This window comes from Dipodomys merriami, unplaced genomic scaffold, assembly GCF_024711535.1.
Source record: "Dipodomys merriami isolate MVZ:Mamm:240054 unplaced genomic scaffold, mDipMer1.0.p SCAF_10, whole genome shotgun sequence".
Classification (NCBI taxonomy): domain Eukaryota; kingdom Metazoa; phylum Chordata; class Mammalia; order Rodentia; family Heteromyidae; genus Dipodomys; species Dipodomys merriami.
This window is the reverse complement of record NW_027202271.1, coordinates 37,017,962-37,035,354: the sequence shown is the minus strand read 5'-3', so window position 1 is coordinate 37,035,354 and position 17,393 is coordinate 37,017,962. Positions and strand designations below refer to the sequence as shown.

The 17,393-nt window shown below is 35.7% G+C and overlaps 1 protein-coding gene across 14 annotated transcripts in view; it reads left to right on the top strand.

Annotated features, from left to right (window-relative positions):
- Positions 1-17,393, top strand: part of Ppfia2 (PTPRF interacting protein alpha 2) — a 338,232-nt gene that overhangs the window by 299,202 nt on the left and 21,637 nt on the right. For all 14 annotated transcript variants that reach the window (XM_069989192.1, XM_069989190.1, XM_069989222.1 and 11 more), the window contains 2 exons: positions 9,724-9,805; positions 13,000-13,200. In XM_069989192.1, coding sequence (XP_069845293.1) covers positions 9,724-9,805; positions 13,000-13,200 — 283 coding nt within the window. The remainder of the gene's footprint in view (positions 1-9,723; positions 9,806-12,999; positions 13,201-17,393) is intronic.

The following is a 17,393-nucleotide window of genomic DNA, read 5'->3' as shown; positions in this document are numbered from 1 at the left end:
AGTAGAGTGCCAATCAGCAAGCAATTGTTTCTCTTTGTAAAGTAACAGAGATGAGGCCAGACGTAAAGAATGTTCTTTACCAAAGTGCTTTGATTTTTCTCCTGGGATATATTAGACGCTGGGAAAATGTGGCCATGCATGTTTCAGAGGTGGCTCATGCTCAAGACAGACTTATTGGTCAATGATTAGCACTCTGCCTGACCAAACTTTTGGACACCGTGAGTATGTGTGTCATGGTGTAATTAATAACAAAAGGAAAAAAAGCACCATGTCATTCTCATATCTGAGAATTCTCACATCTGAAATAATGCTCTTATTTTATTCCATGGCTTTCTTTGGATTGAAATGTATCCATTAACATTTGTGTGCTTTTCTTTTTCATCCATCCTTCTCCATCTCATGAAAAGCACATCTGGGTAAGTTGGCTCACAATGGCTGCTGAACATGATGATTTTCAGCACCATCTTCTTTTTCTTTTATCTGTAGTGTTTCTCTTTTCCGTTGTGACACAAGCTGCACTGCCTCTGACCTAAAGTGAAAATTGTAATGTGTATTCATTTCCACACAGGAAAGAAAGGAATCATTGGTTCAGAGAAATATTCAAATTAAAACAACTTACGTTGGCCTTTCAGGAACTTGTATTTCTTTGATTCTAGTAGATACACATCAAGAGACATCCTCAGAGGTCATTTTCCCTAGTTCTCAAGACATTCCTCAGAAGCAATGGGACACACAGTAATACATGAGTGATAGTTGTAGGATTTGCTGTTGCCCACTGTGTTGCATGATGGAACCTGCTTTCTCTATGGCTTGTGGCTCGGCTCCCTGTGTATTCTATTCAGGGAATAAACTTACTTGCCAAACTACAGAAACTGCACTCAGCTAGAACAGGTCAAATGTTAAGTTTTCCCAGCAAAGTGTGTACACCTAGGGATGCCAAAACAATATTTGATTTTTGGCTAAATATGTATTCATCACAGTACTTCTTGTTCTACTGGTTAAATTTTAAATATGAAGAAAAGAAAATCCATATCACTCAGATAACTTTTAATTTAAAAATCCTCCTCAGGACAAAGCTTACAGGGTACTATCTAGTCATAAAACAAATTGAGTTTCAAGGTATAAAGTAAAATAAAATATGCATAACATTTATCAAACATTTACATTGCTAGACTTTTGCATTGGCAGCATGGTGAGCTCATTAAAACATTATGTATTGGAAGAAAGAGCTACTTTTAGATTAAAGCCACTTGCTCTTTCCATAAATGAAATGGCTCCAATGAGATATAATTATCTAGGAAGTAAAGGAAAGAATTGATACAGGATTTATGAGCATTTTATATATTAATGCAAGGTCATGTACTTTGTAATAACATTTTATTGATTAGTATTTTTGTAGTTTGTCTCTAATTTTGAAGATCTACATCTTCAAAATTAACTATTATTGCCATTATCAATAATAGTTAACACTGCAATACTCTTTTCAATTAGGATAATTTATGAGATAAGGAAAGCTCTGATGAGATGCTGGTAGAGCTCTGTTTGGAATGCTAGACAGACAGATGATCAAATGAGCATTATAAGCCTATACTTCAAAAAGAAATAATGATACTCTAAACATTGGAACTTTAAAGCACTGTTTTCATGTCATCATATACATCTGATTTTCTGATGGCTTTTGAGTTTCATTAGCGTTCCTTGGTTAACTAATTAATTAGAATTCCCAGGAAAATCATCCCAAGAAATAAAATGTAAACTCCCAGTCCCTGAAGGAATGAAATCTTAAAAATGAATGATCTATTGTTATAAATGGGCTGTAAGATACTGATATCATTGCTTTCATTCTAAAAGTGAATTTCGAGTTGTCTTGCACATGCTCATAGAACTTAATTGAAGCATCACGATACTTCAAAATTATTGCAGTCACTAAAATAGAGTTAGGAGGAAACAATGGAGGGGGAAAGATACCACAGACATGGTGAAGATGACTTGGGAAGGTCTAAGCTACCTGTGTCACTCAATTAGGAATTCAAAACAAGATTGAATTGAAGTCCCACTTCTTCCGTTTGATTATTTCATCCCCTGGACATCCCCAGTACTTTCGGTGCTTACTGGTATTATTAATTGCCTGATTCCCCACCAAAAAAAGTAAAAGAATACATAACCTGAGAATTAAATTGGTAATTGAGGTTGTCAACTCAAGCTGAGTGAAAGATGTCTTAAAATTAGATGAAACACTTAGCAATCTATCTAAATGATAGCCTCATGATTTTTAAAATTAACAATGCTTTCCAGTAAGTCCTCAATTACTATCAGAAAGTTCATCCAATAATATCTTACAAAAGTGAAATTGTTTGATGGAAAGTAATACAGGCCTCCTTGGTTTTAAATAACTGCATTAGTAATTGCATTGCTTAAACATATTTGTGTTAATGTGTTTACACCTTTTTTATTGGCTTTAAAAATAATTAAGTTTGGAAGTGGCGCTGTGGCTCAAGTGCCACTTGAGCTGAAGAGCTCAGGGACAGCGTCCAGGCCCAGAGTTCAAGCCCCACGACTAACAAAATAATAATAATAATAGTAATAATAATAATAATAATAATAATAATAATAATAAATAATGTTCAAACTAAATTGAAGAAACTGAAATTCATAAATATTTTTCTCCTGAGAGTATGCCCTATATTTCAGACCAGCTTGAAGAAAAAAGAAAAGTTTTAATGTGAATGAATTGGGGACTTAATATAATCAATTTCTTTCAAATGGAGAAAACTTGTGCATGTTATTGGAGTCTAGATAAGAAACTACTTTTCAAATGTTTTGTGGATTTTTTACATTGTTGCTGAATGTGGAAATGTGAAGTAACAGGGTACACACACTTGTGCACACAAAATTACAGAATGTTATGCTTCCAAAGTCAATCAACCTTAATGTTGGATTTGAAACTGAATTTTGTGATGCTAAATACATATATTTAGGTAATCAGTGTTCTGAAGCAGCTGATTGAGATTTGTGACATATTTCTATTTAGAATAATTATGTTAACTAAGATGTACATTTTCAGCGTACAGATGTTAGAAAAATAGTTTAGACAGCACAAGACTTTGTTCACATTTGCTGACCAGAATTTCAATTAGTTGTTCACACTAGTTTAATTTTCAAAGAATTAAGAGAATTGATCAACAAGTGTATATTCCTGAATGATAGGTTTTTAATAAACTCATTATAAACCAGCATGAACTCCAACTCTCAATCCATCTACCTCCATCTCGCATCCTGGGTGCTAGAACTACATAGAAGTGCTACCACATCAGTTGCAATAAGTTTATTCTATAGCTCTAATTTGAGTAAAATCATATCCTACTTTCCCTGTTAACTGTTGGATTTTAATGGAATAAGGAAGATTGCACAGGTAGCACTCATGTAAAGTAATATTGTACATGGGAGATTTATTCTCTGGAAATGACATGAAAGTAGATTCAACTGCCAAACCTTTGATTTGTATTTTATTTTTATCAATTCACATATTTATTTTTTCTAGGTTTATCAATAACTAAGTACTTGTTATGTGCAACAGTACATCAATAAGCCACAAAGGTACTTTTTCAACCATAAAAGACTATATATATTGCAGTCATACAAAACCAGTTGAACTGAAAATAAATAACTGCATATCAACTTTTCCATTTCAATCCTACAAACTAAGCCAATATTCATTTATTCAAGATGTAGAACCTATTACTAGGCAGTGAAAAGAGTCAAACTTCCTTTTTGTAAAAAAATAATGTTGAGGATTGATATATGTGACAGTAATTGATATGCACTGTAAACATTTACCAGATAGTCACATAAATGTATGGTAATTCTAAAAATAACTAAGCCACAGGAAAGGATTGATGCTGTTTTTATTCTCACAATGAGAAAGGTATTACTATTATTCTCCTTTTATAGTTATAAAGTTTCAGAAAGTTAATTAGCTAAAGGACAGTGTGACTCTGAACAAGTTTTGAAAGCTGAAAGTTTTTCTTCTCCCATTCAATGGCTCTGTAACTTCACATGGCCTCAATTGTTGAGTGTGCTAGGCAAATACTAATGTGGGTAAGAACACACCTTTCTGAACTGTTGTAAAGATGAAACAGGTTGAGATAGATAGATAGATAGATAGATAGATAGATAGATAGATAGATAGTATATATATTACTCAAGATAGTGCTAAATAGATGACTAATAAATATACACTAACTTTTATTATGAGGCTCAATACCTAATTAATCTGTATCTGGAAGCTTTGATCTTTTAAACCATTGTATTGTATTTCATAAGACTTTAAAGTGTTTCAAATAAACAAATAAACAAAAGAACACTTTAGATAATTCTCTACTATAACACTGACTTAAATTGTAATATCATTTATTCACAGTACTTAAATGATGTTATAAATGTTAAATGAAAATTATACTCAGAAAATTAACTAGAGAATATACAAGTTTTAATTTTGTGAAAGAGAATTAATTCTCCTTGGAAGAGGACTTGGAATGGTGACAAGAAAGAAGTAAAAGTCTGAGTATTATATATGAAGAATGAGATACAGTTGTTATGAATATGAAATAACTTGCATTGAGATCAATTTAAAATAATCCTTAGGGCTGGGAAGGTGGCTCAGTGGTAGAGCGCTTGCCTTGCATGCCTGAGGCCCCGGGTTCCATTCCTCAGCACCACATAAGCAAAAAGAAAAAAGCCAGAAGTGGCGCTGTGGCTCAAGTGGTAGAGCACTAGCCTTGAGTTTGAAGAGCTGAGGGACAGCGCCCAGGCCCAGAGTTCAGGCCCCACGACCGGACCCCCCCCAAAATAATAATAAAATAAAATAAAATAATCCTTAGCTGTGAAAAAGGATCAATCCAGAGGAGACTAAAAGGATAGGCCAAAGGTTAATAGTTGTTGATAAGCAAATTGAGATTCATTCTGTCATTCAGTGAAAATGTATGGCATCCATACTGTGTGCCTGAATTCCTATCCAAAACCCTGTCCCCATCTCTACTTTCACAGCTTAGGAGCACAGCACCATTATCTGCAACAACCATCTAACCAGTATCTGTCACTCAAAACACTGGCCTCACAGTTGTCTATCTATCAACAGCCAGCATATCCTTTATAATAGAAAAAAATGTTGCATTCCTGTGCTTGTGCTTATACTTTCTGATGACTTGGGAAAGGCTCTTTACTATAGCCTCCAGGTCCACTAGGACCTTGCTTCACTCTAGGCTGTTTCTCCAACTTCATCCCCCTCAGCCCTTACTCTCTCATCCCTAAACACGTTTGTACCATGCTGTCCTTGCCTTCTTTCTTTTGCTCAAATAACCAATTCCAATCCTTTCTTTTGCTTCAGACATTTTCCTACAAAACTTCCACTGCCAGTCCCCTTTCAACAGGTGTATCATGAATTCAACTATTGCCTCTTCTAGGCCCTGCCCGACACTAGAGACAACGTAATTCTAATTCCAGTCACTCACCACCTAACTACCTTAGTCTAGTTTACCGTTGGTTAGAATATATCAATGCCTCAAATTGTTTTGATGATTTCTTTCTCTTTTTTTTTTTTTTGGTTACACTTGGTAACCCAGTTTGGTTTTGAACTCAAGATTCTCCTATTACAAGTGGGTGCCACTAGCTTTGCCTTGTGTATTTATTTTGATGTGTATTAACATAAATGTTCTTCCTCACTGGAATATAGAATCTTTGAGATTGTGAGGCTCTGTTGGCTTTATCCTGTTAGCTGAATACAAAATGTGGCATACATACATCAAGCCTATTAAAAATCAGATGACTAGCTACTGAACCAACTCAGTCACCGGGCTTATAAAATCCCACTCTTGAGCCTTAGGAAAGACCAAATTATCAACCATCAAATTCAATGAAACATTAAAAGCACAGTAGGAAAGATTGCTCAGTCCTATGGGACCTATAAAATGAAGAAGTAAAAATATATTGCCTCAGGGCCAAGGTGATGATGGTTTCAGAAAGGAAGCAGATTGAGCTGGTGGTGGCCTAGTGTGTGTCAGGCTCTGTGTTTGATCTCCAAAACCACAAAGTTAGAAAATAAAAAAATGCAGGGAAGGAGGAAAGGAGTAGAAAAAGTAGGAAAAGAGGAGGAGAAGAGGAAGGAAGGAGATTTCTTGAACCTTGTAACTGAAGATGAAGTTGCATAAGGGGCATAAGGCACAAAGACATGTTGGTATTGCTCTTTGCTTAGCATGGTAGAAACGTATTTTGCATATGCAAGATAGGATGCTCCTTTCCCCAGCATTCTCCCAGAGAGATACAACGGCAATTGCTGGATAAATATTAAACCTAAAGAAAGGAGCTTGATATTTTCATGTGTATTTAGCCATTTAAGCAAAAATCATATTGCGTAGTTTTGATTAAGAACTAGAAATTACAAGAATAGCTTAGTAGTCTGGATGTATCTACACTTAACTGACATTTTCAATGTCTTAAAAATGTACAAGTCTTCAAGTCTTGTCTCTCTCTCTCTCTCTTTCTCTCTCTCTCATACACACACGCACACAGACACAGGCACACAGACACACAGATACACACACACACACACAGTTCTGGGGTTTGAACTTAGGACCTCACACAAGCTAGACAGACATTCTACCATGGAACCATGTCTCCTCCCCTACTGTTTTGCTGCTTGTTTATTATGATTATGCCCCTGAGCTATGACACACAAATTTGAGGCTTCCTCTAAGTGCTGAGATGAGAGGTCTATGGCATTATGTCCAGCTTCCCTCTACTGAAATGGAAATTCCTAGACATTTTGGTCTAAGCTGGCCTCAATCCAGGCCTGGGAAACGTAATATTTTCAGAAATGAACTGTATGAGTTATATAAAACCCATTTTAAAAAGTTAAAATACTTGATCAATTTGATACCATGACTAATTCCATAATGAAAGCTGGATTATAAAGTCAAGGTGATCCTATTAAGTTAAAGTCTGATCATATAGCCACTCTACTCATAATTCCTAACCATTGTCTCAACAAGAAGAAAAATCAGTGCAGCCCTTAGGACCCAGTCTGCCATCTGAGTTCTCTAATTCAACTCTCATCTCACTCAGATACACTAACCCATACTCAAATCACATCTTCTCTCTGACCATTTCCTTCCCTATATTCTCTACCCCTACCACCATCATGCATTTCCTATCTGGACCTTCCTTTGATTTTTCTTCATGAAACTGACTTTCTAACATAATATAACTTTTACTGTTGAATCTGTACTTGTCTAGTAAAATATATTCTCAAGAAATAACAGATGACTTAATATGTTCTGTTGAGTGACACATCATAAGTTTGTAACACAATTGTGCTTCCTACTATGTATCTCTATTTAAGATTTTTTCCTGTGTCCTTACTGCCAGTTCAGTTGCTGCAATGCCATCACCATTCTAACCACTGCTATTCACCAAAACAATGGCTGTTAACTAAAATCCTCATACTCAGCATGTTCAACTCTGACCCTAAGCAACTAGTTTTATGTTGCACACAGTGGAAAGTTATGTGTATTTATTTTTGTCCAGCAAATGATCTCATGTCTCTGTGTTCCATACTAGCACAGTCATAGGTTGTAGCAGGTACTCAGTAAATATCTGAGAGCTTTTTTTTTTCGATCTTTCATCTTGTGTCTACAAACACAGCTCTCTTGGTAACACTAAGGTACTCAAACCTGATTTTTAATGAAGGAACATCATTGACAAACCCAAGGGAACAGATGATAATGGAGAAGGCAAAAAAGGAAATGCCTGTATATTTCACTTAGCATTCAAGGTATCAATGTTGCTGTCCATTGTTTAAGTCCTCAAAGCATATATATACAACTTAATTATAAAATACACTCCAGGTTGAGCACTCATGCCTGTAACCCTTGTTTCTCAGGAGGCTGTGATCTAAGGATCACAGTTCAAAGCCATCCTGGGCAGATAAGTCCCTATGAGACTCTTATCTCCAACTAACCACTCAAAAACCAGAAGTGGATCTGTGGCTCAGAGTGTTTAAGCACTAGCCTTGAGCATAAGACCTCAGGGACAAGTCCCAAGCCCTGAGTTCAAGCCCCAAAACTGACAGAAAAAGGAAAAACAGAAATCCACTTCCATCAAACAACAATTAATTTATGTATCTTTTCAAGCATTGTAACTTCATTTTTTGCCTTACTCCTTTAACTAGATCTTTTATTAGTATTATCTATTGCAAATCTAGGAAGGCTTTGTGTTGAAAGCCTTGCTATTACATATTGTAATGTACAAATATAGTCTATCTCAATAAGGAGCTAGTTGATTAACAGCAAGAAATACTCAAACGCATTATTTGGGGGACAATTTAATACTCATGATACACTCCTAAGCACACAAAAATATCCATTTGAAGTAAAGCAATCTTTATAAATTTTTTGTATATATGATTATGGTATTTAAAAGTTCAGACAATATATTTCTCTATATAATCCAGGGCAGATATATAATAGTTTGAGATTCAATGGAAATACATACTTGTTATCTCAATAATATATGCTTTCCTTTTGGTTTTATTACGTGGATATCATTTGTAACATCTTACTAGTAGAAACAATGAAACTATACCCGTCACTGTCAAGCCTGTTTAAATGACTTCGTTTACAAACAGTATTTATTTTCATTGGAACATTCTACTTTTATTAAAAAGGGTAGCAATTACAAGTGAAAATAAGTATACTGTTGAATTTCACATTTTAAGTTACTTTCTAATGATGAAAATCAATTTATATTGGCATTCCCTTCAAAGGAGATGTGTTTCTTTCAGCTATCTATGGGTGGCCAATAATCAGAGTGGAACATAGAAGGGTGTCAATAACACATGCATGAGCTTTTGGGTTTGAATGACTTCAGAACAGTGCAGCTACTTCGAAGTTTCAAGCCAGAGGCCACAGGCTCGAGTGCTTTTGTTTGACATTACTGTGTTTTGATCTTTAGTAGGCACAGTCTTTCTTATGTACCACAAGCCTCAGTGATCCTGGCTGTCTTCCTCTTTTGCTTGGTGTACCTTTGCCTGATATGTCTTTTGCAATCCAAATATATATTCAGTTTTGATAAATGGTGCATGCCATGCTTGAAATGCATGTCTCCTAATTGTTGAAGCTAGGATATTCTATAACTGAGATTTTTTTCCAAATCTTCAAAAAGTTGACATACATGTATAACTCCTAAGATAGAATCCTGGACCCACAGCTCGCATTAAAATCAAGCACATCATGACAAAAGAGGTTGAAATGTTCAACTTTATCTTCTGTCTTTTTTCCTAATCATGTTCTCTTCTGTTGTGAGAGTCAGAGAGAGAAAAATGACATGGAAGAAGGCAAACTTAGATTGCCTATTACATATGAGTCTGTGAGCCACTTTCTCATGACTGATTATTTGCTGATAATATAATGCAGTTTATTAGTTCATTAGCACATTGTATTCCAAATTTTAATGAATAAAAATTAGGAGGAATTATTCCTGAATGTTGTTTCTAATAAAACCAATGAGTGATTTGTATGTTTTATGCAAAAGAACAATGGTTTCTGTTATTCCCTTTATCTCACCTTAAAAGTTTTCAAAAGTTTATTACTTGCCTTAAAAAAGATTATCATTAAAAACCAAAGAGATCTTCTATATTACCTGACAAATGTTCTTTGCTGTACAATTCAGGCATGAACTTCTTGAAGAAGCACGGAGAAAAGGCTTGCCTTTCGCTCAGTGGGATGGCCCCACTGTGGTAGCTTGGCTAGAGGTAAGAGACTTTCTGACAGCAAAGCTTCCCACTAACCTAGAATTGCTCCTAAGGAAGTATTTGATTTAGCCCTGGACTTTCAAGCATTGTAATTTCACTCTCATGATTTGTGTGTGTGTGTGGTGTGTGTGTGTGTGATTGAAATAAAATGAAACCTATAGATGAATGAAAAGAGAATCTCTAAATTCCACTTTTTTTTTGCACCTAGAGTAAGAGATTAATAATGAAGCTACACATTTGTTGTTTCAAGGAAACATCTGTTCCCACCTACAAGCCCTCATTACCAGATTTCAGAGAAGAGTTATATCCACTTTGGACAATTCTGTTATACAAGATACAAAGGCCACCCAGTCATGTGGCATTTTCCTATTACTTATAATTTAATTCCTGAATCTAATTCTTAAAAATCTAGTCTAAGTCAAGTAGGTTAAGACACTTTAAGTAAAGCAGCAGATTTATCACTATGTTTTCTGCTATCGAATAGAGTTTCAATTTAATTAATAACTCAATTAATTATCAGTTAAACAGTTCAAGTTAACAAACTAAGAGCTACTTCACTTAACATTTACTTCACTATAAACTGTTCTGGAAAAAAGTAGAGGGCAGCAGCCACAGAAGTTGACAGTGAGCAAATTATATGTTTGACCTCAGAGGATCGGTTCATGGAGCCTCCCAGCAGGCTTCACTGTCCTTTCCTTCATTTTGTTTTCAGTCATGGGGCTTGAACTCTGGGCCTGGGGGCTGTCCCTGAGTTCTTCAGCGCAAGATGAGTGCTCTACCACTTGAGCCACAGTGCCATTTACGGTTTTCTGGTGGCTAACTGGAGAGGAGTCTCACGGATTTTCCTCCCCATGCTGGCTTTGGACCTCAGACCTCAGATCTCAGCTTCCTAAGTAAGCTAGGATTACAGGCATGAGCCCTGGCCCCTCGGCTCTTTTCCTTCATTTTTGCATGGGCTGAAGCAGCTGCTTAGGCATGCCAAAGTTAGGGGAAAGACCTTGCCTGTCAGTGGCAATGACATGCAATGTTTTAATTGGGTCCAGGTTCTAAAGTCATCTGCCTTCATTAAAATGTCATACCCATTGCTAAATAAGTGACTAGTAAAGCAAACTTAGTCTATTTGGGTTTCACAAATAGTCTTAGAACCCGGCATGATGACTCACTCGCACCTATAATTCTAGCTACTCAAGAGATTGTAATCAGAAGGATTGCAACTTGGGGCCAGCCTGGGCCAAAAAAAAAAAATCCTTAGCAAACACAAAGCTCTCAGTTCAAACCCCTGTACTGAAGAAAACAAAAAGAAGAACCCATCTAACCAGTCAAAGCTGGACGTTCTGATTGTGCACGCCTGACATCCATGCAGTGGTAGGCAGCATGAATAGATTACAGTCCAGCTCACAACAGGCAAGTAGCTAGCTAACAAATGATCTAGCAAAAACATGCTGGAGGCATAGCTCAAGAGGTAGAGCACCTATCTGGCAAGTGCAGTGTACCGAAATCAAAACCCCAGCTCTCCCCTGCCAAAAGGGAAAAAAAAGACATATATAGGAAGACACACAAACATGCTTTGCATTTTTTTTTCTTGGACTGGTCGAAACAAGGTTGCATCTATCTTTTATTTTACTCTTTCACATCAGCCAGGGGAATTTTGGCATATTAATCATCAAAGTTATTTATTGCAAATATGTCTTTTAAATTATTATATTTTAAAAATCTGTAACAAGACAGCTTAAGAAATCATACCTCAATAATGATAGGTGCTTGTTGTTGTTGTTGTTAGGATTTCACTCTGTTAAAATGAGCTACAGTTTGATAAGAGAGCTAGCTGCTATTTTGGCAAGTGATGCACAGATTCTTCAGATAAAAAAACAGATTTCTTGACATTAAGATGCTAGGAAATGACAGGCAGTGACGATGGAGCTAATTAAAACTAAACTAACCTGAGTACACAGAAATTGTTCATAATGTGATTCCCAATGTGACTCAGATTATAAGATGGAATCAACAAGATAAATAAACTGGTGATTCAATGAGTAAGAGCTCCTCGCTACTACCTCCTTTTGCAATTCTTTGAGTGCATAGTCTGAAATGAGCATGGTCCAAAGGAGTCTCAGCTTCACACACCATTTACTCACATTGAAAACTCCTTAAAATTTAATCATGGGTGACATTGATAACAATAGATTGCAACCACTGGAGTTCTATTAACCAACATGGAAATCACAATTAGAAGCAAGGGATAGAAAATCATTAATACCCAACAAAGGTAAATTTAGATGTTAGTTGAACAGTTTGATTTATGAGCTAAGAAAGTTGCCCCTTCTTCTGTCTAAGGTAATGTACCTGTCAAGGTAAGGCTGTTCCTTACTGTTGGAAAAAATATAAACAATACACTGTAGATTTTTTTTTATCTCAGTCACAGCCCAGGCCACATTGGGTTAGAAAATTTGACTTTTTGATTCAATGCATTTTTCCCCTTGATAGTCTTCTAACATTGTGTTATTTGTAGAACAAAATGATATCTATGTTAATTGTGTATTGCTGTGTAACAAGCTATGCTCAGAAATGGCATTTATTAACTCACAGATTCTGTTTTACATATTAAGTTGGTAAGTGGAAAATTTGATTTGGCTGTAATATAGGATTCGATCAAAACAGCAGGGCCAGCAATGGAACAGCCATCTCATTCTGTGACTACATTTCTCTGCACAGAGGATTCCAAAGTAACTCCAAAGTAATAAATTGAAGTTGCTTATTAGACAACCATTAATTGAGCTTCTTAGTCAAACATATAGCTGTTCTTCTAGTTCCTACACACAGGGAAAGTGGTGCTGCGAAGATACTGCTTTTATATTTCTAGTACCTACTGGTTGTTGAAATGCAATCTCTGAAGCCAGAATTGCCTGATTTCAAATCTTATTTCCATTGCTACCTAATTGTGTTTTGAATATCCCTTGCTAAATGTCTCTGGGAATCTCACTCTTCTGGGGAAATACTAATCAAATTTATTTAGCAAGATTTGTGAGCAATAAATTAATTAATATGAGCAAGGTGCTTAGATTCTTTCCAATATAAGACACTCGAATGTTGATGATGATGATGATGATGATGATGATGATGATGATGATGATGATGATGATGAAGATGAAGATGAAGATGATGATGATGTCTGTATTTTTTTTTCTGCCCCACAGCTCTGGCTGGGAATGCCTGCTTGGTATGTGGCAGCTTGCCGCGCCAATGTGAAAAGTGGTGCCATCATGTCGGCTTTATCTGACACTGAGATCCAAAGAGAAATTGGAATCAGCAATCCTCTGCATCGCTTAAAGCTCCGATTAGCAATCCAGGAGATGGTTTCTCTGACAAGTCCTTCAGCTCCTCCAACATCGAGGACTGTAAGTCCCCACTTCTGAGCAAATAGCAGCCTGTTTAAGTCCACAGAGCAAACTGTGCCAGCACACATTTCAATGTCAGCGTGAATTATTCTAAAGAGATTTGGCTTGCTTTTCATTAACCTTGCTGCTACTTTTAATAGATCCTCAATTGAGAAGCTGTGATTCATATCCCACTTGAAGCCTGAAACCAAGGATAGATTTTTAGTTAGCATTTAGACTAAAGTTTCAGGGTTTTCCCACCTCCCCCCCCCAAACAAAAGACTCCAAGTTCAGAATTTTCAGAACTTTACTTTCCTTCCTTTTGAAAAAAATGTAATGTGCTCTCTTTTCAGAAGATAAACCATAAACATTTGCCATAACCATACATATATCGCAATGTAGTGCTTAACTGTATATTTTTAGGTAATGTTGATAATTGTAAGATTATACAAGGTTTGATTTTCTACACATAACAAGTAGAAATCTCCTTTCATAATCAGTTTGTATCTCATTTATAAATCCCCAGTCCTTTTAGGAAAGAAAGAATATGTTATAGAAAGAGGCATGCATAAAGTAGTCTATATAATTCAAACACCAAGAAATTCAAACATCAAAAGTAACTCCCAAATAGTATTTCAATATTTCTATATTTCTAATTTTTCAATATGTCTGCTTTCTAATGTTAACTAGATTTCTTCAGTCTCATATCTAACATAACAAAAGATAGCAGAATGACATAAATTTGGAAAAGGGTAAAAACATTTTTATTATTGCAATTTTCAAGTACAAAATTAACTTGAGCATAACTTTTTATATATGCTCCTAAAGGATCACAAAGAATTTATTTCATTTCTACAATATTTACATTTATTTTCTTACCAGATGCTAAATTCTAATTTTGAAAATACAAAATGAAAATTTATAAAGACATGTTTTCTGTGCATAATCCTCCTGTAAAAATCTTTCTAAATAATAAAGAAATTCATGTCCTTTTAAACTCTCATTTAGGATATTATAGATATATTTATTTACTGCAGTTGTACCATTATACAAATTAAATATACTTCAGAATACATTAACCATAAAAGTTGAGAAAGCCATTAAATAGTTGCCATAAACTGGATTTAGAAGCAGTGAGTTTTCTGCATAATTTCTGCCTATCAAAGATATACCTGAATTTTTGTGTTTGTTTTTGTTTTTGTTTGGGGGGGGGGTCCGGTCATAGGCCTGAACTCTGGGCCTGGGCGCTGTCCCTCAGCATTTCAGCTCAAGGCTAGCACTCTACCACTTGAGCCACAGTGCCACTTCCAGCTTTTTTTTTTTTTCTGCTTGTGTGGTGCTGAGAAATCGAACCCAGGGCCTCATGAATGCAAAGCAAGTGCTCTACCACTGAGCCACCTTCCCAGTCCCATACCTGAATTTTGTATCAACACTGCTCTCCCTAGTAGTACAAAGAAAATACTGATTTCTTTTTCAGTTGTAGGGCTTGAATTTAGGGTATGGACACTGTTCCTGAGCTCTTTTGCCCAAGACAAATGCTCTGCAACTTGAACTATGGTGCCACTTCCAGTCTTCTGGTGGTTAATTGGAGAGCCTCACGGAATTTCCTGTCCCCACTGGCTTTGAACAGTGATGCTCAGATATCAGCTTCCTGAGTAGCTAGGATTGCAGGCATGAACCACCAGTGCTGCAATGACAGTACTGAAATTTTTAGATCTTGCAATAATAAAATTAATGTTCCAAGTTGTAGTCTAAAAGTATGATATACTTTATTTAGCAATAAAAGTAAATTACCTCACTAATACTTAACCTAGGATTTTACAATACCTAGAGCTCCTTATGCTCATTCTTTGACTATTTCATCCATTAAATATCCACACTTTATGTAATTTTTCATCTAGTTTGGTTTTGTAATTATATAAGCGTTAACTCAAGACAACTAAAAGACTATCTCAACAATGCCACATCCTTCTAGACATTTAAAATTTACTTTCCAGACTTGGACAAATAATATCTCCTTGATACTGTCTCTTACTGTCTGCGTTTGCCTGTTATTTTTTAATAATTCAGCATGAATAAGAGCAAAATTTTCTTTTTATTTGTGGTTGTCATATTTATTTAAATTGTTCTTATGAAAATGCTAGTGTAGCAGAAATAAAAAGGCTTGGACACAAATTCAAATAGTCTTTTGCAGCCATATAATACAAATTTCTACAGAAATGTAAGGAAGGCATATGACACATGTTGATCATTACCACATGCAGGAGAAGGAGATTATGTATTAAACAGAAGGTTTGCTTCAGTGAAGGCTGTCCAGTAGAATTCTACTGATCTTAAAGATTTAGTCAACACTGACAAGGTGCTAAAAGTCAGTCACCATTTTGAGGATATTACATGTTAGTAATTAAGTAGTTAATTTAGTTAAGTTAGTCATCAATGAGTTATTTAAGTTCTGATACTACGAGTAAGGAACTTGTATCTGCCTTATGATTGGGGAGTACATAAGTAAGACATTAAATGCCCATTCCCAAGGGCTTTTGCGCAGGATCTGTGCTTCTGACAGTGTTTCCCGCCTCATAGGCTGCATTGGTGTTTGTTCTTTCCTTCAGCATTCTTTCAGCTTGCTTTGATCTGCTTCCATTCTTTCTAACCTCATACACCTCATCTTTTAGTGCAAGTAAAGTTAGACATAATGAGATCTATCCAAGAATCATTGTAGTGAAAATTATTTCTTTTCTAATGGACAACAGAAATCCAAATGAGGAGAGATGTGGATGTAAGCCATTTGGATGTGAAAAGTAAATTCCAACTTGCTTTACTTTGTAATTCAACTGGAGAGTTAAAAAAAAAAAAAAAAACAGCATCTTGGAAATGACTCAGGTAGTCTCACTTTTGCAAGAGCATGTTTGGAATTCTTCAGAGGTCTACATGAATTAGTTATCTTGCATCTTTGACAGCAAGAAGATTATTCTCTCTTGATTAATTTTAATGTATGATTCCTTGGGTTCATTTTAATATTTACTTTTCTGTCATGATGCTTTCTGGAATGATTTAATCAAGTGAGAAAGCAAATTCTTAACATCCTTTAGGAGTTTGCCTCAGCTTTCATTTGGTAACACTCACTGAGCAAGTGCTTAAGGTAAGCAAGGCCCCTGAAATACACAATTTAAGCAAACTTGCTTTTTCTAGTGCCAAACTTGCAACTCACACCAGCCTACAAATGGATAATCCCCTGGGAAGCCCTTGACTTTTATGTTAGTCCCAGTATTCTGTTAGAAATCTGCTACATTATGATTTTTAAATTTCAATAGTTTTTCTAGTATGAAGTTTTAGTTCTATCTAAGAGAAGAAACCTTGAATTTTGAAAGTTTTTTGAAGTAGTTATTGAACTACTCTAGGAAAGTTTTATGAGGCAACCTACTCATTGAATTGAGGGGAAATTCTCAGTGTAATTGTAGAGAAGTGGCAATACTAGAACCCAAGCCCTTTGAAAAGAATTTGGTCACTGGACACTGGAACTGTGTAAATCATCTGTTTGACCCAGATGATGTTGACCACCAAGAATGACTGTTGGTTTGCATTTTCTGGCTCAGATATAAAGGAGGTAGCAGCACAGACAGCAAGGGCAGAGAGATGACAAGGAGTTCTCAGAGTACTTCAAGCACATACTGTTTGTCCTTTATTCATTTTCTATTTGCCTTGTTATTCTTTTGATTTCTGGTCTCAAGTCACCTGTATTTATGATCGTTGTTTACAACTTTGTATTGACAGATCATTTCCTCTTTCCAAGGATGCTGATGATTCAAAACTATGTGCACAAAATTTTGTTAATAAACAACAAAGTACATGTGCTCTCAATTCCTGAGGAAAAAACAATAGTTATTTTTAAATCTCTTTCTTCATATAAAAATTATATTATTATATTGTATATCATCTTTATTATGCATTTCAAATATATCTATTTGTATAAATAGATATATTTGAAATACAAAGCTTTCTCATGCCTGTTTTCTGATTAAGAATCACAGAAGTATCCTTTTTTATTTTTTTTTTTGTCAGTCGTGGGGCTTGAACTCTGGGCCTGGGCGAGTACTCTACTGCTTGAGCCACAGTGCCACTGTGGTGGTTTTTCTGGTGGTTAATGGTAGATGAGTCTCATATATTTCCCGCCAGGCTGGCTTTGAACTGTGATCCTCAGATCTCAGCCTCCTGAG